The sequence below is a fragment of the Panthera onca genome, chromosome B3 (genome assembly GCF_046562875.1).
Source record: "Panthera onca isolate mPanOnc1 chromosome B3, mPanOnc1 haplotype 2, whole genome shotgun sequence".
In the NCBI taxonomy this organism is placed as follows: domain Eukaryota; kingdom Metazoa; phylum Chordata; class Mammalia; order Carnivora; family Felidae; genus Panthera; species Panthera onca.
Genome location: NC_138344.1, coordinates 141,116,382 through 141,136,304, shown reverse-complemented (window position 1 = coordinate 141,136,304; position 19,923 = coordinate 141,116,382). Strand labels below are relative to the sequence as shown.

General features: G+C 57.3%; 1 protein-coding gene across 3 annotated transcripts in view; it reads right to left on the bottom strand.

The window, feature by feature from the left end:
* The window catches only part of HHIPL1 (HHIP like 1), a 31,108-nt gene extending 23,650 nt beyond the window's left edge, over window positions 1-7,458 (bottom strand). The window contains exons 1-2 of one of the 3 annotated variants that reach the window (XM_078447864.2): window positions 6,703-6,788; window positions 4,786-4,895 (exon numbers count right to left, since the gene is read on the bottom strand). In XM_078447864.2, coding sequence (XP_078303990.1) covers window positions 4,786-4,866 — 81 coding nt within the window. In that variant the 5' untranslated portion in view covers window positions 4,867-4,895; window positions 6,703-6,788. Of the gene's footprint in view, window positions 1-4,785; window positions 4,896-6,702 lie in introns of all 3 variants that reach the window. The other 2 variants (XM_078447865.2, XM_078447863.2) reach the window with 2 other exon arrangements.
* Between the last annotated feature and the right edge of the window lie 12,465 nt (window positions 7,459-19,923).

The window sequence follows — 19,923 nt, the reverse complement described above, 5'->3', positions numbered from 1 at the left end:
CACACATGCTTTCTCTCTCTCAAAATAAATAAACTTAAAAAAAAAAACAAAAACTAAAAACACCCTAAATCACAAACCTTACCATCATCTGGTATCACGATAAAAATGAATGTGTTTGCATGCTTACTGTCTGTCCTCCTTGGAAGGTAAATTCTACAAGGACAGGAATCTTTAATGTTTATTTATTTTTGAGTGAGAGAAAGAGACAGAGTGTGAGCAGGGGAGGGGCAGAGAGGGAGGAAGACACAGAATCCGAAGCAGGCTCAGGCTCCACGTTGTCAGCACACAGCCCAATACGGGGCTCGAACTCACGAACCGCGAGATCGTGACCTGAGCCGAAGCCGGGCGCTTAATGCACTGAGACACCCAGGCGTCCCTACAAGGACAGGAATTTTGACTGTTTTGGTCACTGTGTGTCCCGGAACCTAAGACAGTGCCTAGCACATAGTAAGCCCCGAGTGAATGCGTAGGGAATGTGCTGGAAGCTAACTCACCTGACCAGTACTTAACCGTGAATGGGTGCTCCTACCTCCATTACTGGCTTCATCTTCACAAGGGCCCACGAAGGGGAGAGTGTTACAGAGGGGGAGACTGAGGCACAGCCTCGGTGTCATTCAGTAGGATTCGGGCAGCATGGAGGGGTCTGGGTTTGGTCTCTGGCCGACCCCACTCTCCCCAGCACTGTGGAGGCTGGCACATGTACAAATTGGCAATACCCATGCCCACGCATCCCCCTGGCCCCGGACCCCTCTCCCTCCACTGCTCAGGCACCTTGGGCAGGGTCCTGGACGGTCCTCTGCCACCGGGCTGCCAGTGTAGTGTTCCTCTGGGGACAGATGGATTGGCCGCCCTTGGCTTCCCTGGCCTCCTGCCGAGGGCTCCCCCGCTGATGAGACACCGGGGACCCCATTCAGGGCCCACATGGGCACGATCTGGAATGCAGGGTAGTCAGGCCCTCCTGGGGCAGGACTGTGAGCCCTGGGGACGGGAAGCTGATGGGTGAAGCGTTCTGCCCTCCTCCTCGCCCGGCAGACAGTCCCAATTCGCAGTTTGGATGGCTTCTTGGAACCAGTTCAGGCATCGCGCAGCAACCCTCGGCTCAGCCCTCCCTTTGCCCCCAACACTCGTGCTTCCGGGTCCTCCCACCCCAAGAAGGAAATAACCCGCAAGCTTTGCCCCAGGCTCTGCCTTCCGGGAACCCAGGCAGAGGTGACAAACCCCAGCAGACCCCTCCCCAGCTTCAGGCCTCCAGCACCCACCCCCTGAGAGCTGAGAGGATCCCTCCCCTTCACACCCCGACCCCAGCCTGAGAGCCAACGCAGAGGTACCAGCACTCGGGATCCAGCTCTGCCCACAGCTCTGCCGTCAGCTCCCGCCTCCTGCCCCCCTTCAGTTTCCCGACACTCTCTGCCATTTTCACCTCTGAGCCTCAGCACACACGGTTCCCTTTGCAGGCATGCCCTTCCCTCAAAAGCAGCAATCGATTCATCCTTAAATAACAGCCACGGCCGTCGGAGAAATAGCACGAACAACAACAGCTCTGGGCATTTGGGCAGATTGTGGGCCAGGGCCATCGCTCAACGCAACTGACTGTGCCAGGAGTATGTTCTTAGTCCCATTGTACAGATGGGAAAGAAGAGGCTGAGAAGGAAGCCCCTAACCAAGGTCACAGGCTGGATTCGACCTAGAAGCTGGTGCATTTCCGGGCTCACTGGAAATGAGCCTAACTCATTTAGGGCGCCTAACTCCCAGCCCCCAAAGCCTAGTTAAGTGTACCCCGCCCCCACCCAGAGCAGAGGCCTCAGCTCCACAGGGTGTATGAAAAGCTCCCTTGAGGGACGCCTGGGTGGCTCAATTAAGCGACTCAGTTTTTTGGTTTTTTTTAATGTTTATTTATTTGGGGTGGGAGAGAGAGGAGGGGCAGAGAGAGAGGGAGACAGAGGATCTGAAGCGGGCTCTGGGCTGACAGCAGAGACCCCGATGCGGGGCTTGAACTCGTGAACCGTGGGATCATGGCCTGAGCTGAAGTTGGATGCTTAACCGACTAAGCCACCCAGGCGCCCATGCAACTCTTGATCTTGGCTCAGGTCGTGATCTCTCGGTTTGTGGGTTCGAGCCCCACAGCGGGCTCTGTGCTGACAGCGTGGAGTCTGCTTGGGATTCTCTCTCTCTCTCTCTCTCTCTCTCTCTCTCTCTCTCTCTCAAAATAAATAAATAAACTTGAAAGAAAACAAAAAGAACCTCCTTCAGTCAGAGCCCCTGACCTGAGCAGAGGTAATTATTTATGTCTGTGCCTGGCACCCTCTGCCCCCGGTCCCACCATGGGCTCAGCGGGCCAAGGTCTGGACCGACTCGGCTCTGGGTCCCTAGAGGCCTTGGGGGGTGCTCCTCCCGCGGCCGGACGCTCCCCTCCTCACCGGCAGGGCCAGGCGGGGCTCCGACAGGTGGCAAACCGCCCTCATGGATGTGTGTTCAGGCTCTGGGCCAGGGGCTCCTCCCTCCCTTGGAACCATCATGGTCACACCACGGCCTTGTCCTCCCGGCACCTCTACTGCTACTGTGAGGCTAAGGGCCACTTGGCCACGTATGCTTGGAAGTCTCTGGTCAGTCGCTGTCCCAGGCCTCACAGGGTTGCCCACGTCCCACTCAGCCGACGAGTGTGCGAGACAGCCAGGCCCAGGCCTCCGCGCGCCTGTGAGATCGTCTCTCACACGGTTGCCCTGGAGCCTCCTGTGACTCCAGCGGGCAGCCGTGGGTGGGCCAGGGAGGGTCTGTCTGCACACACGCCTCATTTAATTTTTGCGAGGTAGGGTCACTGTGACTTCTAGCATGTAGGTGACGAACTGAGGCTCAAAGAAGGCTACGTGCCAAGAAGTGGTCACGCCATGGCTCAGACCCAGCCCTCCTGATGCCCACAGCGGGGCTCTTTCCAGATTAGTCAGCACTGTTTCATTCAGCAAGCGTTTACGGGACACTGACTGCGTGCCAGGCACCGTCCTCAGCTCCAGGGATACAATGAGGAGCGGAACGGACTTCTGGAAGCCGGTCTGGGTGCCCTCTGCTCACCAAAGCCCAGCCCAGAGCTAGAGAGGGAGCACTGGGGGGCCTCCGGGGAGCCAGGCTGGAACTTCAGCGTCCATGCATGGACACGGAGCCTGGCAAGCCCTTCCTCGTGGCCTACATACTCTTACAGAGCAAACCTGGTGCTCAGACCTGAGGAATCCACAAGCAGGACATGACAGGAGGGTGTAGTGGTTGCTGTCCACAGGGACAACCAGCAACTGGCCTCCCGGGGTCAGTGGAAGGGGCAGCAGAAAACCCAAGCAAAGCCCATCGGGCGTCACACTGTTCAGCTGCCTGCGCCATTCAGCACAGGAGCAGACGGCCCGCCCACCTTGCTGCCCCGAAGTCGCCCTGTGCGGCTGCTGAGGCTCACGACTCATGGTCCTGAGTCCCAAGGGTTCCTTATGTCTGCTACCTACTGCTTACGAAGGCTGGGTCTGTGTACACAGTGTTCTCTAGGTAGGGTATTCCTTCCTTTCCCATTTCCTCATCTGGCAAAGTCGTCTTCGTGACTCCAGACCCAACTGAAAAGTCTTCTCTGGCTCCTCTGTCCTCCCAGGGCCCTGACTCCCCCACCCTGGCCCCCTGTGGACCCTCCCACGGCCCTCCACACAGCATCGCCAAAATGTAACTTTGTAGCTTGTGGGCTGAGCTCTCCACGGGAGTCGTCTGTCACCTCCCGGTTGTCAGAGATGCCTCAGCTGGCCTGCCTGGTCGGGACTTTATGCTCTCTTTGTATGTCCACCTACCCCACAGGCTATGGGACCTTCCAGGGAAGGGGCCCGAGGGCCCAGCACACAGTGGGGCTTCAAGAAAACAGGCAGTATGACAAAGTCAGTAAGAGAAGGGCTTTGGAGCCAGAGCATACTAGAGACTGGATCTACCATTCCTTGTGTGACCTGGGGCAAGTTCCTTAGCCTCTCTGTGCCCGTGTCTTCATCTGTAAAAGGGGAAAGGAATTCCAGTCTCACAGTTGTCGGCGGGAATAAATGAGACATCATGCATGCATTGTTCAATAAACACATGCTCAAATGGTATGAACTATCAAGATGCAATTCAATGTTTCCTCTTCCAGGAAGCCTTCCCTGACTTTTACAGGGAAAAGTGTGGCCTTTCTCCCTATCCCCCATAGTGTCCAGTCACCCTGGAGAAGCCTTTTGTGCATTCTGGTAAGTATCCGTGCGTCTGTCTTCTGATTTGAACAAGGGGACTCGAGCCTGGGCCTATGACTTGCCAACTGCCTCTGGGCCCGGGCACCCAGACAGGGCCAGCCCCTAACAGGCTCTGGGGAAATACCTGTCCTGTACATGCACCTGCAGAGTGTGTCCCATGTAGATTTCCACCAGAAACCAGGCTTTGATGACTTCAGGTTACACAGAGAGGCAGTCTCAGTTACACAGAAGTTTGTCATAAGGACACGAGGAACCTGAGGATGTCACATGTCACAAGCTGTCATTTCTCCTCTTGATGACACAGGCGTCAGTTGGATGAGGGCAGAGTCCTAGGAAAGAGTCTTAAGGCCCAGAAGGGACGATCACCCTCCAGCTGAGGAGCCATCCTGGGCACCTGGAGGGGCTGTGGGCACCAGATGGGGGCAGGTTCTGGAGGGGGCTGTGGGAGCGAGCATGTTTTCATGGTCTCTCTCCTGTCTGGAGTATGTCTCCCTAAGGCAGATGTGAATGTCTGAATGCTGTCATTGACTGAAACTTGTAAATAAGTCACCTTGGCCACCTCCCCAGGGTGGAAATCAGGGGGTGCTGGATCCAGACATGGCCTTGGCTCGCAGACAGGATGGTCCTCCATCCAGCACTCTCCTGCCCTCCCTTGAGGCCCTGCCAGAGAAACCGTGAGCCAACCTCCGCTCCCCTCTCCAAGTTCACTCCAGACATGAGGTCACTCTCAGAGACGCCTGGGGTAAAGTGCTAGAGGCCGGTCTACCACTGGTTGCTCAAGGCCAAGCCATGCTGGGAAGATTCCCAGGGGAAGAGGGGAGCCTCTTGCCAGGGAGGGATAGCAGGGCTGACTGTTCCCTTCCTCCTCCTAGGACCCGCCTACCTTACTTGCCCTGCTGAGCCTGGCACATAGTAGGTGCTCAATAAACAAATGTGCAGTGAATGCACGAGCCCAACTATGAGGGGAGGGGAGGGCCTGCTTCCAAAGAGCCCCCACGCTGGTGGGGGAGGCAGATGCTTGACCAGACCATTCTGGCTCCCCTGAGAAGCACAGCACAGGGACTGAGCAGAGACCACCAACGGCGGGTGTCCCCCTCCTCCCCAGGGCCCCTTTCCTCATCCCCTCCCAGGCCCTCTCATTTCTGACCCAGATGGCCCACTCACACCGGCGCTGAGTGTGGTCCAAGTGCCCACCGTGGCCATAACTGAGCTGTGTGACCACTAGGCAAGTCTCTGCCTCTCTGGGCTTCCCCCGAATGGGCCTCTGGGCCCCACTCGGTCCTTACCTAGAGCTGGGAAGCCAGTGGGGGCCAAAGAGGCGCTGGAGAAATCCAGCCAGAATCATCCACTGAGCCCTGAGTATGTGCCCTCTTGTCTGTGTGCCTACTCTGAGGGACGGCTAAGATTGCCCCTATTTTAAAGATGATGCAATGGTGCAGTGGTGACCTGTCCAGGGTCACAGAGCCAGGAGTGGCAGGGCCAGGATCAACCCAGTAAGTCTGACTCCAAGCCAGCTCTCCTGCCCCTCCCCTGGCTGTCTGAAGGGGGTCAGCTAGGCGGGCCTGCAGGACCCTTCCTCCCCCAGGCTTCTGGCTGCCTGGATGGTGGTTGGGGCCAGCCTCAGGGCTTCCTGGCCTTGACTCCATTTCCCCAGGGGTTCTGGTCAGCCTCTCAGAAATTAGACCCATGCAGGAGCAGCTAAGGCACAATCCTGTGCAATCCTGAGCCCGCAGAAGTAGGGGCTCTGCCCCCAGAGGGGAGATGAGGACAGAGAGGTTACACCGAAGGGATGTCCCTCAGGTGGTCTGAAAGGACGAGAGACCCTCTGCCACGTGGGGGCGCCCCCAGAGAGAGCGCACACCAGGAACCTAGGTGGGGGCCTGAAGTGCCACAAGCATCGCAGGCCGGCTCACCCCGGGGTCTGAGCCTCACCGGGCACGTCTGGTCCAGGAAGGGGGCGGGGCTCTGAGACCGTGTCCTCAGGGCGGGGGAGGGGCTCTCACTGGGAGCGGTGTCCCCCAACCCCTTCCGCAAACCCAAGTCCCGCGCGTGGACCACGCTCCCTGCGGGTCCGGGCCGCGCCCACCTCCCCCGGGGCAGCGCGGGAAGCACTGGCGGGACAAAGGCTTCCCATCCCGGTGCCCCGACAAGAGCGGGGCTCCTCCACGCTGACTCCAGGGGGTCCCAGGGCAGAGGGGCCCGCAAACTCCCAAGGGAGTGATGACACCGCTGTGTCCGCCCGCCTTGCTTCACGAGGGGAAAGGGAGGCCCAGGGAAGGCCCGAGTCACGAAGCTAATGAATGGCAAAGCCCGTCTCCCCGCGCCGAAGACTCCGCCGGGGGGGGGGGGGGGTTTGGTGCGGACTCGGGGGTCCAACGCCTGCCGCCCACTCCCGATCGCCGCCCGGCGGGGCCGCCCCCGCCGCTCTCCCGCCCGGCCGCCGAGGCCCCGACGCGCGCCCGCTCACCTGGCACAGCAGGTCGAGCGCGTAGCCGGCGCACGCGGCCCACTCGGCGGCGTCCACGCGCGCCGCCAGGGCTCCGAAGCGGCGGGCCAGCGCCGCGTCCTGCTCGGGGGCGCAGCAGCCGAAGGCCGAGTACTGCGCGCAGAAGCGCAGCGGCTGAGGCGGCCGGAAGGGCGGCCTGAAGTCCAGGCACTGGGGGTGCGCCGCCGCCCCGAGCGCCCGCAGCGCCAGCAGCGCCAGCAGCGCCCCGGGCCCGGCCCGCCCGCCCGCCATGCCGCCGCCGGCCCGCTCCGCCCCGGCCCGGAGGAGGAGGAGGAGGAGGAGGAGGAGGAGGAGGAGGAGGAGGGGGAGGAGGAGGAGGGGGAGGCGGCGGCGGGGGGCGGACACCCCGGCCCCGGGAGCCGCCGGCCGCGCCCTGAGCGCTCGCCTCCCGCGGGCCGCACCCTCCCGGGGAGCCCGTGGCCGCGGGGCAGGGACGGGCTCACCCCGCAGGGCCTCGAGGTTGGGGCCCAGCCCCGCAGGGAGGCCACCCCTGGTCGGGGACGCCCCGGCGGGGCTGAAGGAGGAGGGGCGCGGCGCGCAACTCGGCACTCGGCACCGCCTCTGTTCCCGCTGTTCCAGCAGCGCCCCCCCCACCCCCCCCCCCCCACCCCCGGGATCCTTTCTCAATACAATGGCGGTGGCCTCGCGACTTGGGGCCCCAGGTGCCGACTGGGCTTCCCGTTTCCGCCGGGGCCGCAGCTTCCTCCCCGGGCGCTGTTTAGCCCGGGAGGTGCAGGGACTCCGGGGTTCCAGTCCTGCCTCCGACTGGGCCAGGGAGGGACATGATGGAGCCAGTGGCTGGGAATTCCCACGGAATCACTTAAAAATGGGGTAAAGGGCGGTCCCTGCTGCCCGGGACTCACAGGAGAAGTGAAACCCGGGCCTGGGTTGGGGAGGGTGGATGGGCCGCCTCCACAGTGCACCCTCTTCCTCACCCCAGGCTTCTTCCCTCTCTCCCCTCCGCGGCTAGCATATTCCCCTACAGCCGGGGACTGCTGGGCCTCCCCCCTCTGCACTCTGGGCATCCTGCTCTCCATCCTGCAGCCCCTGCCCCTGCTTCTGCCCTGTGTCGCCCGCAGGGCTTATGGGTCCCCTTATACCCATGAGGGAATGCTGTCCCCAAGTTAGCGGAGGGCTCGCCCAGCCTCTCATGGACAGCAGGTGCTTGAGAATCCAAGCCTCTGTTTCTGCTCTGACGCATGAAAGAGCCGGAAAGTTGTGGCTCCTGTCCTGCCCATAAGAAAAAAGCTGAACTGAGAATCCACTTTTCTCAGACCCCTCGGAGAGCTGAGGTCTCAGGACTCAGGGCTGAGTGCCACCCCCAAATCTGGAGAGACCGGCAAATCCAGAGTCTCAGCTGAGATCTGCTCTGGTAGGAAGGCTTAAAGGGTCATTTTGAGGACCTGCTGGGGGCTGAGAGCAGACTAGTGCGGGGCTGAGAAGCTCCTGGGGGGAAGGAGGGCGGCAATCTAAAGGAGGAGGCCGTAAGTTTGCCCTTGTACCTCCAGAAATCTCCCCAGTGGAAAGGTGGCCATTGTGAGATACGCCCACAGCGTTCTCCATAACAAAGACCTGCTCTCCAGGGAAAAAGGCTTTACCAGAGCCTTATCCACCCTGGGGGATGGTGGGTCCCCAACTCCAATCCCCTCTAAACTTCAGAGACTTACTGAAGGGAGAGGACCTAAGAACCATTAGTGAATATCACCGCCCCAGGACGTAGGATGATAGAACATAACTCCTCCCCGACTCCTTACCACCACTTCAACAGGCCTTGGGCGTGATAATAGTGGTCACACGCTCCATCTAAGAGGAGATCTGGGTGAATCTCAAAGACAACAGGGGAGACCAGAACAAGGACCACAGAGGAATTTGGAGCCCCTACAGCTACCGCAAACATAAGCCACAGTGCACCGCCAGCCGGGTCAGCATAAACCCTCACGCGAAACCCTATTTGCCTCAGTTCCTGCTACCCATACAGGTGTCTGGCTTGCTTTCTTTTCTTTTCTTTTCTTTTCTTTTCTTTTCTTTTCTTTTCTTTCTTTCTTTCTTTCTCTCTTTTTTCTTTTCTTTCTTTTTTTCTTTTCTTTTCTTTCTTTCTTTTTTCTTTTCTTTTCTTTTTTTCTTTTCTTTTCTTTCTTTTTTTTTTCTTTCTTTCTTTCTTTTTTCTTTTCTTTCTTTCTTTCTTTCTCTCCTTTTTCTTTTCTTTCTTTTCTTTCTTTCTTTCTTTTTTCTTTTCTTTCTTTCTTTTTTTCTTTTCTTTCTTTCTTCCTTTCAAGATGTTTTATTATTTATTTATTTATTTATTTAAAATTTACATCCAAGTTAGCATCTAGTGCAACAATGACTTCAGGAGTAGATTCCTTAGCGCCCCTTACCCATTTAGCCCATCTCCCCCCCCCCACCCCCTCCAGTAACCCTCTGTTTGTTCTCCATATTTAAGAGTCTCTTATGTTTTGTTCCCCTCCCCGTTTTTATATTATTTTTTGCTTCCCTTCCCTTGTGTTCATCTGTTCTGTATCTTAAGTTCCACATATGAGTGAAGTCATATGATATTTGTCTTTCTCTGACTAATTTCGCTTAGCATAATACCCTCCAGTTCCACCCACATAGTTGCAAATGGCAAGATTTCATTCTTTTTGATTGCCGAGTACTACTCCATTGTATATACACCACATCTTCTTTATCCATCCATCCATCGATGGACATCCGGGCTCTTTCCATACTTTGGCTATTGTCGATAGCGCTGCTATGAACGTTGGGGTGCATGTGCCCCTTAGAAACAGCACACCTGTATCCCTTGGATAAATACCCATTAGTGCAATTGCTGGGTCGTAGGGTAGTTCTATTTTTAGTTTTTCTGAGGAACCTCCCCACTGTTTTCCAGAGTGGCTGCACCAGTTTGCATTCCCATTTGTGTGTGTGTGTGTTTATTGATTTTTGAGAGAGAGAGGGAGAGAGTGTAAGCGGGGGAAGGGCAGGGGAACCAAAGCAGGCTCTGTGCTGAAAACACAGGACCTGATGTGGGGCTCGAACTCACGCACCGTGGGATCATGACCTGAACTGAAATCAGATGCTCAACCAACCGAGCCATCCAGGCGCCCCAATGTGTCTGGCTTTCGAGAAAAATTACATGGCGTGATAAATGACAGGAAAAGCCAGTCTGAAGAGAAAAAGCATCAGAAACAGACTGAGGTAAGACACAGAATTTGGAATTATGACTAGTATGTTAGGGGCTCTAGTGGAAAGCTGGCAGCATTCAGGAACAGGTGGGAAACGTAAGCATTAAGAAAACTTTATGGGGGCGCCTGGGTGGCTCAGTCGGTTGGGCGTCCGACTACAGCTCAGATCACGATCTCGCGGTCGGTGAGTTCGAGCGCCGCATCGGGCTCTGTGCTGACGGCTCGGAGCCCGGAGCCTGCTTCGGATTCTGCGTCTCCCTCTCTCTCTCTGCCCCTCCCTCGCTGGCATTCTGTTGTTGTTTCTCTCAAAAATAAATAAACATTAAAAAAATATATTTTTAAAGAAAAGTGTATGAAAAAATTTTTAAAGAAATGGTAGGGGGGCGCCTGGGTGGCTCAGTCGGTTGGGCGTCCAACTTTAGCTCAGGTCATGATCTCGCAGTCCGTGGGTTCGAGCCCCGCGTTGGGCTCTGTGCTGACAGCTCAGAGCCTGGAGCCTGTTTCGGATTCTGTGTCTCCCTCTCTCTCTGACCTTCCCCCATTCATGCTCTGTCTCAAAAATGAATAAACATTAAAAAAAAAAAAAAAAAAAAAAAGAAATGGTAGGAATCGAAAGCACCGTAACAGAAATGAAGGGTGCTTTTGGTGAGCTCATCAGGAGACTGGATGCTACCAAGGAGAGAATCGCTGTGCTTGAAGACAGGTCAGTAGGGACTTCCCAAACCAACATACAACGGGGGAAAAACAATGGTAGAAAGGCACACAGGGAGTGCCTGGGTGTCCTCCGTTAGTCCTGTCTTCCAGGTCCCAGACCTCCCACGGCCGTCAGCCGCAGCCGAGGAACACGCCAGGAGTCGTCTCACGAGCACCGGAGACGAGTCGGTCATCGCCACCCCCGGCAGCCGGACTATCTTGTGTGCTGTGGACTGTGGCTGGGCGAGGCCTGGGGCCGGCAGAGGCCCCAGACCGGAGCCCCAGGGCTTTTGCAAACGTTTCTAAAGAAGAGAAGAAAAAACTCCCAAGAACACACCGCTGCACTTTGCCGATGCGAATATTTGACCGCGTTTGCTTCAGCCGCTTTCAGACATGAGAAACCATGAGCCACAGGCAAGAGGCCGTGTGGGCTAATGATCGCGAGCACTGGGTTAGAGTCCTGACCCTGCAACTTGCTAACGGTGAGACCTCGGACAGGCCACTGAACCTCTCTGTGCCTCGGTGTACTCATCTGTGAAATGGGGATGCTGGATGAGGCTGTTGGAAGAGAGCCTGGCACATTCCATGTGGGCAGCGATCACAGACCCACCCCCTGTGCCCTCACACCAGCCTCATGGCTTGTCCCTCTGTCCCCAAGGGAAGGTTCTCCTGAAGGTGGGGACCACAGGTACCGGCAAAGAACATAGAAGGTCACCTGCCTTCGTGTAAATGATCTCTTGCTGCACTTTTCCTCCTGGGACTTGCTTCTTTCCCCCCAGCCCAGTGTTTGGGATCTGTCCGGACTAATACGGGCTTTCTCTCTCACTCCTGTCTAGAATGCCACTGTATGCACAGTGCCACCTTCTGCAGGTGTCACAAATCATCACCGACAGGCAGCTCAGACCGTCCCCAGGGACCGGCCTGCTTGCCAAGCTGCTGGGCTCTCAAAACATCTATTTTTAATTTTAAACTTGGAGAAGGAAGAAATAAAAAAAAACGGAAGACAGAAATAGTGCTTGCCGAAGACCACTGCTGTGCCGGGGGCTTCTCTGCCTCATGCAGGCCCCGCACCAGACGATTGCACACGGGAGCTGTCGCGCACGCGTCTCGGCCCTCAGGGCCCAGTGGGGCCGCGAGGACGGGGATCCACCTTCCCCTACCCCCGGGCCTGCAGGACCCCCCGGGGCTCCCCTCTTGTTCTTGGAGTCCCCAAGGCTCTCACGTGAACTCAGGGACAATGACGTTCTGCAGCCCCACGATCTCCCTACCTGCCCTGTCTGCCCCGGCCGCTGCTTTCTTCACCCCGTGCAGATGGAGACAGTGAGGCACAGCTCACTGACGACAGGAATCGTAGCAGGGTCAGGAAGTGGAGGGGTCGGAGTCTGAACCCAGGACTCAGTGGCAGGACCCTTCCCCAAGGCCCCGAGGATGAAAGCAGGGGTGGAGTCAGCAGCAGGCTGTCCCTTGGGCCTGCCTGGTCCTCCCACTGGCCACTCGGGCTGTGGGACCCCACGGCTACGGCACTCGCCCGTTACACGGCTCATGACCCAGCCGGGGCAGCATCAACTGCTTGTCCGCTGCTCCTGTGGCTTTGACGGAGTGGCTGGTTTAACCGTGAGGACGCGTGGCACCAGCATCCTCTAGCCCCCTTCTAGAATGGGCACTGCCTGCAGATGCGGCAGGGCCCCGGCTCCCTCAGGAAGGTAGCCTGCACGCCATGCAGCCCTGAGCTTAAATCTCACTATCTACCTTGACCTTGGAGGAGTCCCACCCTAAACTTCAGTTTCCACATCTGCCCCGCAGCCAGACAGCCCAGCTGCTCTGGGGAATTCAGATGCCGGATGTTCTCTTCTGACATTTCCCATGCTCTGCTCTGCAGACCATGGGTTCTGGGTGTTCTCAGCAGGGGCTGGGGCTGCGGGGGGTGTCAGGTAAGTTTGGAAACACCATATTCCAAGCCCCTTCTAGAGATTCAAGACGTGCCTCTGCATGCTAAAGGCTCTGAAAAGTCCTGCAGCCAAAGCCTGGTTCGTTTGCTTGTTCCAGTAAGACATCTGATTCCCGGCACGTCTGTTAACACTATTCTCGTCCACTGCTTTAATACACACCTAAGGCAGAAAACTCACAGTTGCGTTTCCTCGTCTGTAAAAAGGAACGGCACCCTCCCCTGGCAAGGATGAAGAGTCAGGTGGAAAATGCCGTGGGAGGAGCCCCCACAGGGTGCTGGCTGGTGCTTCTGCCCAGGCATCTTGAGAACAGACATCTCCACTCTCTGCCCCAGACAGAAGCCCAGGAGCCCCCGGGGAGACCGATTTGCACAGCCTGAGCGTGCTGCCCTGAGCCGCCCGGGGCTGGGAGATCTTCTGGAGCTGGCTGTGAGAGCCCCTGCCTCCTGGGAAGCCCAGCCCAGCCTCCCCTCCTCATTCCCAGGTCCCCGGAGGAATAAACGCCAGCTTTGCTCCTGTCCTGCCGGGCTCCCTGACATGGGAGCTGCAGCCTGGCCCCACCTTGGTGCTCAGGGTTCTTCTCAAACACCATGCGTGGACTGCTCCAAGCTGCCCTGGGCGCGCCGGGGAGGGGGGAGTCCCAAGCAAAAGATATCAGAGCACTTGTTTCAAACCCAAAGTTCCAGGGGAAATCCACGGACGGCAGAGCTGGAAAATGGGCTCTTGTTTTAGGGACGGGAAAGCTGAGGCTGCCTGCCCTCCTCTTCTGCCTTCTCTCTGTCTCCCACAAGGACAGCGGCCCCTAAAATAAGGGCAGGGCCCTGAGTCCACGGAGGCAGCACCCCCCACCCCCCCACCTAGTGACCCCGGATCCGTAAGCAGGGTATGGACAACTATTTCACAACACTTGTCAGGGGCTCATCCAATCGTCACCCCTTTGCCCAGAGCCCTCCCACACTGCCCCATGTGGCTCCCCAAATGTGATTGGCTCCCTAATCCTGGCTTCAGAGAGCCCCTGGCTGGTCTCAGATCCGGCTCATCCCTCCCAACCCTGCAGTCTGCACTTGCGAACAGCAGCCTCTCCCCCTGCCCCACTCACCCCATCGCTTCCCCGGCCCCTCCTGCTTCCCAGGGCGCACATCGCCACCATCTTCCGTGAGGCTCACAGCAACTTTCTAGAGTGAGTGTTAGGAGTAACCCCATTTCGCAGATGAGGAAACCGAGCTCAGGGATGTTGAGACAGGATGACCAGTCAGGTGCTTCAGATCCGAACTCCCCAATGCCAGGGCGAGAGCTTCCCATCACCAAGGCATTTCTCCTTCTTTCTTAACGTTTATTTATTTTGAGAGAGAGACAGAGAGAGCAAGGAAGGGACAGAGAGAGAGAATGTCAAGCAGGCTCCGTGCTGTCAGCGCAGAGCCTGATGCGGGGCCCTGTCCCTCGACCGCGAGATCATGACCTGAGCCGAAATCAAGAGTCGGATGTTGAACTGACTGAGCCATCTGTGCACCCCTGCCACGGCATTTCTGTAGAGTCTGGCTGCAGGAAGTGGGGCGAGGTGATATGACACCATGCAATGATGGGTACGGGGATTTGGGGCAACAAGGCTTCCTCTCCCCATTGTTACAAACAGCTCCCTGCCCAGTGTGTGGAGGGTGAGTCCTGCTTCAGCTGTGGGCTTGAACCCAATGGCCTCAGAGTCCCACCCATTCTTAGAATTCCAGAAACTGGGCTCTGGGGTTGTTGAGGGCTGAAACCATGGTCCCTGGTAGCTGGGGGGCGGTCAGTTAGTACCAGACATCCTACAAATACCCAAAAGATCATCCCAGAAGAGGGGGTCTTGACCAGGAAGATATGTTCCAACCCATAGAGAGAGGATCTTTCCAGAGTGGGAGTTGACCCGTTAAGGGGTAAGCGCCCCATCACTGGAGATATGCAAGTAGTTGCTGAACAGCTTCTGTCAGTGCTGCTATAACTGGGGGGAGATTCGGTCACTTCCAAGTTTCTTTCTGTCACTGAACATCTATGAATGTTGAAATCTTTCATGCGTTTTTGAGTAGAGGCAATACTTCCACAGAGTTGAAAAAATCAAAAAGCCCAGGGGCGCCTGGGCGGCTCAGTTGGTTAAGCGTCTGACTTCGGCTCAGGTCACGATCTCGCGGTTTGTGCGTTCGAGCCCCGCGTCGGGCTCTGGGCTGACAGCTCGGAGCCTGGAGCCTGCTTCAGATTCTGTGTCTCCCCCTCTCTCTGCCCTCCCCACCCCCCTATTTGGGCTGTCTCTGTCTATCAAAAATAAATAAATGTAAAAAAAAATTTTTTTTTAATCAAAAAGCACAAAACCAAATCCAGTGAACGTGGTTCCTTCCCACCCTAGAGCCCAGGGCCCCCAGCTCCCCTCCCAGAAGTGCCTGGTGACGCCAGGTACTCACACGAACCTCCAGGGTTTACATATGCACCAGCATTCTCGATCATTATTTTATTTTATTATCTTCTAATGTTTATTTATTTTTGAGAGAGAGAGTGCGGCAGAGAAAGAGGAGGACAGAGGATCCGAAGCAGGCATTGAGCCGTCAGCACAGAGCCCGACGCGGGGCTCAAACTCATGAACCGTGAGATCACAACCTGAGCCGAAGTTGGACGCTCAGCTGACTGAGCCACCCAGGGGCCCTTCGATCGTTATTTTAAAAATAAATACACTTTCAAGTCATTGCTGTTTCTGTTCTGCCTCTTTGCTTTTTTCCCTGTCCATGGGTTTTCAGCAGTAGCCTGATGACACAGGACAGTCCCCTCCAGGTGTCCGCATCTACAAAATGGGGTAACACCCACCTCACAGGGCTGTTGAGAGGTGACTTTTCGCGAGTGGCCCCCAGCAAAGTGCCTGGCACAAGATCTGAGTCCCTGAGAAAAGTCCTATGTCAGTGAATGTCCCGGAGGGAGTGCGCCCTGGCTGGTGTGGCCGCAGCAACTCCTTGGGCCACCAGGGGGCTCCTGGGAGCCGCCCTGTCCTGCTGGTGGCCACACCACATCCAGAGGTGACCAGGACAACATAGGATGCTCCTCAGAGGGAGGGAGGTACCTGGGCTGGGGACTTGGCATCTTGAGTTTCCGGAACCACTGCCTTGTCCATCCTCCTGCCATCCTCCTTGTCCAGGAATCTGGGGACAAGAAGCTGAGGCCACCCATGACCCCACTTGCCTCTCCCGAAAAGAAAAGAAGAATAGCTTTTAAGCAACATTTTTGGTGTTGTTTTCGTTCAGAGGAGACACAGGAAGAGGTCGTCCTACACACACAGCCAGAACCACTGCCCTGCCCTGTCCCTTCCCCTCCACAGCACTTGGACACCAGGCCCCAGCCGTAGCGACACTCCCTGGGGGACCTCATTGCCTTGCCTTGTCCTTTTGCCCATTTCTGAAGGCTCCCTGCAAGGCCTCCTCTCCTGCAGTCTGCTGGTACCTCTGTCCAGAGCGCCCTTGCCCTTCCCAGCGCCGTGACTGCAAAGCCATCTGCTGGTACCTCTGTCCAGAGCGCCCTTGCCCTTCCCAGCGCCATGCCTGCAAAGCCATCCCCCTCTCGGGTGGCCCGTGGGCCAGGCACGCATCCTGTTGGGAGCTCTGGGCTGGAATAGGCACTAGATGCCCCCATCCTGAGGCGGCAGACTCAGCCTCCAAGCCCAGAGCAGAGGCAGCTGGGCCGGCCATGCCCCGGAGGGCAGGACTAGGCCATGAGCTGTTTCCATATCTTTCCCTTAGTCCCAGCAGGCAGAATAGACCAGAACAGGATCGATCTGGAACACTGACCCGAGCAGGGAAGCTGGGAACCTATTTCTGGGCCTCTACTGTGGCCTCAGGGGATTGCAAAAGCACAGGCCTGGACCCACAAGGCCACCAAGCCCACTGACCTCCCCTACCCAGAACCAACGCTTGCTGGGGCTCCGGGACTGTCCCGGCCCCATCAGCCACACATTTAACACACCTGACACCGGCCATTCCGGAGTCAAACTCAGCCATAAAGTCGATCTATAGTCACGTCTCAGTGAGCCACCCTTTTCCGCCAGGAGCGGGACAGACGGCTCCTTCGGCTCTCCCCACCTGGAGGGGTCAAGGTGCAGACACTTACTGAGCACCAGCCAGGGTGGGTCAGGCACAGCCCTCCCCCAGTTCTCCCAGAGGCCCGTGCACAGTTGAGCAGGTGGGGCGAGGGAGCACGGTGAATCACTTGTCCAGGGTCACACAGGGAGTGAGCAGAAGCCCCAGGAGTTGAGCACAGGTAGGCTGGGCCCTAGTGTGTGCTCTTAACCCTTAACCGGCAGGAGGATGTGCCACCTTTTGGAGGAGGGACGCTTCACTTGTGTGGAGGCAGGGGGCTGTGCTTTATAAAAACACTGATCGCCTCCGCTTGAATTTTCAGTCTTCCCGTTTGCGAATCTCCACCGGGCCCATCACCACATACATCCAGGGGCGGACAGGTAGGAGTGGCTGCCTGAGTCCAGGATCTGATGGAAGGTAGGAGAAGCCTATGCCATGACCCAGGCTGCACGATGGACCCTTCAATCTTCAGCTTAGTCCCGGGGCCGGCTGGGAAGGGACAATGCCCGATTCTGGGCACTGGCCACGTATCGGGCCCCAGTGATGCAGTCACCCAGACCTGCCTGCCTGGAGCACTGCCCTCAATAATAATAATAATTACAACTATTATTAACATTCTACTGCGATGACGGTAGTAGCCGCGGAGGCAGTTGGGCGTCGTGGTCAGGAGGCCAGACTCTGTGTCAGGCGGACCTGACACACCTTGGCTGCAGGACCTTAGTGACTGGACCTCCGTGTGCCTCAGTTTCCTCCTCTGTCAAATGGGATGAAGTTGCTGAGAGGCGTCAGTTTCTTCCGGCAGCCCCCGGGGGTCAGGGTCCTGGCCAGCCTGGCAGGGACAGGGCCTGAGCTACAGCCACAGCAAGGGAGGCCCTGAACCCCACCTTGTGCTTTTAGGGTGACCCCACCAGCATCCCACAGAAGCGTCTCAGAGTTGCTGCGGCCGCCCCACCGGCCCAGCCTTCAGCTGACGTGCAGTTTCAGGTCCTGAGATGACAGCCTGCGGGTTGATGGCTTACACACTTCATCTTCAAGGCCCCATGCAATTGGCATTAGGTCAGGGCTAGTTACTTCTCCAGACTCCTGTCCTTCAAGGAGATATGAATCGGATGGGCTGCCCATTTTAGAGATAGGGTGACTGAGGCACCCAGGAGGCCAGGGCCTTGCCTCTGGCCTTGGGGGGCAAAAGGTCAGGGTTCAAGCAGGGATTCTGAACTTGACCTCTTCTGTGTAGTTCCTGATTTAGGCTCCCAGAGAAAGAATGGGACGCAGTGTTTTCGCACATGATGGTGGGTGGTGGGAGGTAGTTCTGGGGACCCCCTGTCCCGTGAACAAGCTCCAGGCCACCTGCCTTCTCTCCACAGATCCCAGGATGGGTGCATAGGAGACAAGGGAGATGGTTCCCACTCCCGCTGCTGCCACAGCCAGAGAAGGCACAGGGGTATCCCTGGGTCAGGAGCCAGCCTGTACATTCCTGAATTGGTACGAGTTGATAATGTGCAGATGGGGTGGGCGCCTGGCTGGCTCAGTCAGTGGAGCAAGCGACTCTTGATCTCAGGGTTGTGAGTTCGAGCCCCACGTTGGGTGTAGAGATTACTTAAAAATAAAACCGTAAAAAAAAAAAAAAAAAAAAAAAAGGAATAAGAATGTGCAGACATGCCCTTTACTGAGCCCGAGCCCCAACACAGTGTCACCAACCCTGTGTATCTCTGTCCCCACAACAGCCCTGGGGCGCAGGGCAGGTGCTCTGGCTGTGCCATCCACAGGTGGGGAGAAATCCGGGAGGTGAAGGTTTGCTCAGGCACAGGGCTCCTTGGAGGCAGCGCTGAGCAGGAACCCAGGACCGGGCGCCCCCAGAACGCTTGCATTGTGCCATTTCACACTGCGGGGGGGACGCCCGCCAAGAAGGCGGAGGAGTGGCTGTGTGTCACGAGGTGGACAGCCTGAACTCTGGCCCTTCTGGGTCCAGTCTCTCACCTGTGGACGGGGCCGGGGGTAACTCCCACCTCACCAGGTTGCCCCGTGGATTCGACGACAACGTGGGGCGCCTGTCTCCTGCCATGGGCACTCAATAAGGTGCCCAGGTTCCACCGTTCTTTCCCTCAGTAGCAAGGCCAAGTGTCCCCGCTCTCAGACAAAATATTTACATTTTAATAGAAGTGCCTGTCTCAACAAGGGGCACGAGCGTTGGAGGAACCCGGGGCAGCGTGGCTGGCCAGGAAAAGCCCTTCACGCTCCCCGAATCACAAGCACAGCAGCCCCGGAGTGGCGTGCCAGGGTCCCGTGCCCTCCTCCCCCATCAAGGGTGGCGATCGTCATCTCTAAAGCACCACTTCCCCCGCATCGCCCAAATTCTCCCGGGCTGAGCTCACTTCATAATCTTGAGCTAATGGAGAAGGATTTCCCCTCGCTCAGACCTTCAGGAATTGTGGTTCTCAGAGCCAGCCTTAAAGGGAAACAGGCACTCAGGGGCTCCATCACCACTCTATTCCCCTTAAGTCAGACACACACACATCATTAGGATGATAAAAGCCAGCACTAGAGCGTCTGGAGGAAAGAGCACACCCCTGAAGGCTCTCCTCCTTGGATCTTCTTTGCCAACTCTGCCGCCTGGAGAACCAGGGAGCCCCTTTTCGGGCTCAGCCCCGCTTCTCCCCTACAGGGAAGCCTTCCCATCCCCCCCCTTTCCCTCCCCCTCCCTGCCGTCAGAATTGCTGCCCCCTCCTGGAGCTTCCTATAGGACATTGGTCTTGCTCAGGGCTCGTCTCTCTGTTTCCTCCTCCACTCCCGGCCACTCCCAGCTATTCATTCAGCCCGTGAACACCCAGCTTGTGTGCTCAGCACTTCACACCTGCGGTCTGTGGTCTTTACCACAACCCTTAATGTGGTGAGGATCCTCCTTTGACAAACGGGGAAACTGAGGCTCAGAGAGTTTCCGCCAGTGGCCCGAGCCTGGCTGGTCCCAAGCCCGGGCTCTTTTAAGAGCACAGGGCTGTCTCTGCAGGGGCCCCACCCCAGCTGGACTCTGGAGATCCTGGGATCTCGGGGCGTAGGGAGGGGCTGGGGGCCAGAACAGCACGGCAGCACCATGATCGGAGAAGCCGGGGGCCCGTGGGAGCCTGGCAGGTTCCGGGGGGACACGGAGAAGAAGTTTGCAAACCTTTATCTTGTTGTGGGAGTCAGCCAGGTGAGGAGGACGACAGGATGTCCGGGACAAGGCGGACTCTGTGGGCGGAGGCATGGAGGTGTGATAGATGATAGTGTGTCTGGGGAACAGGC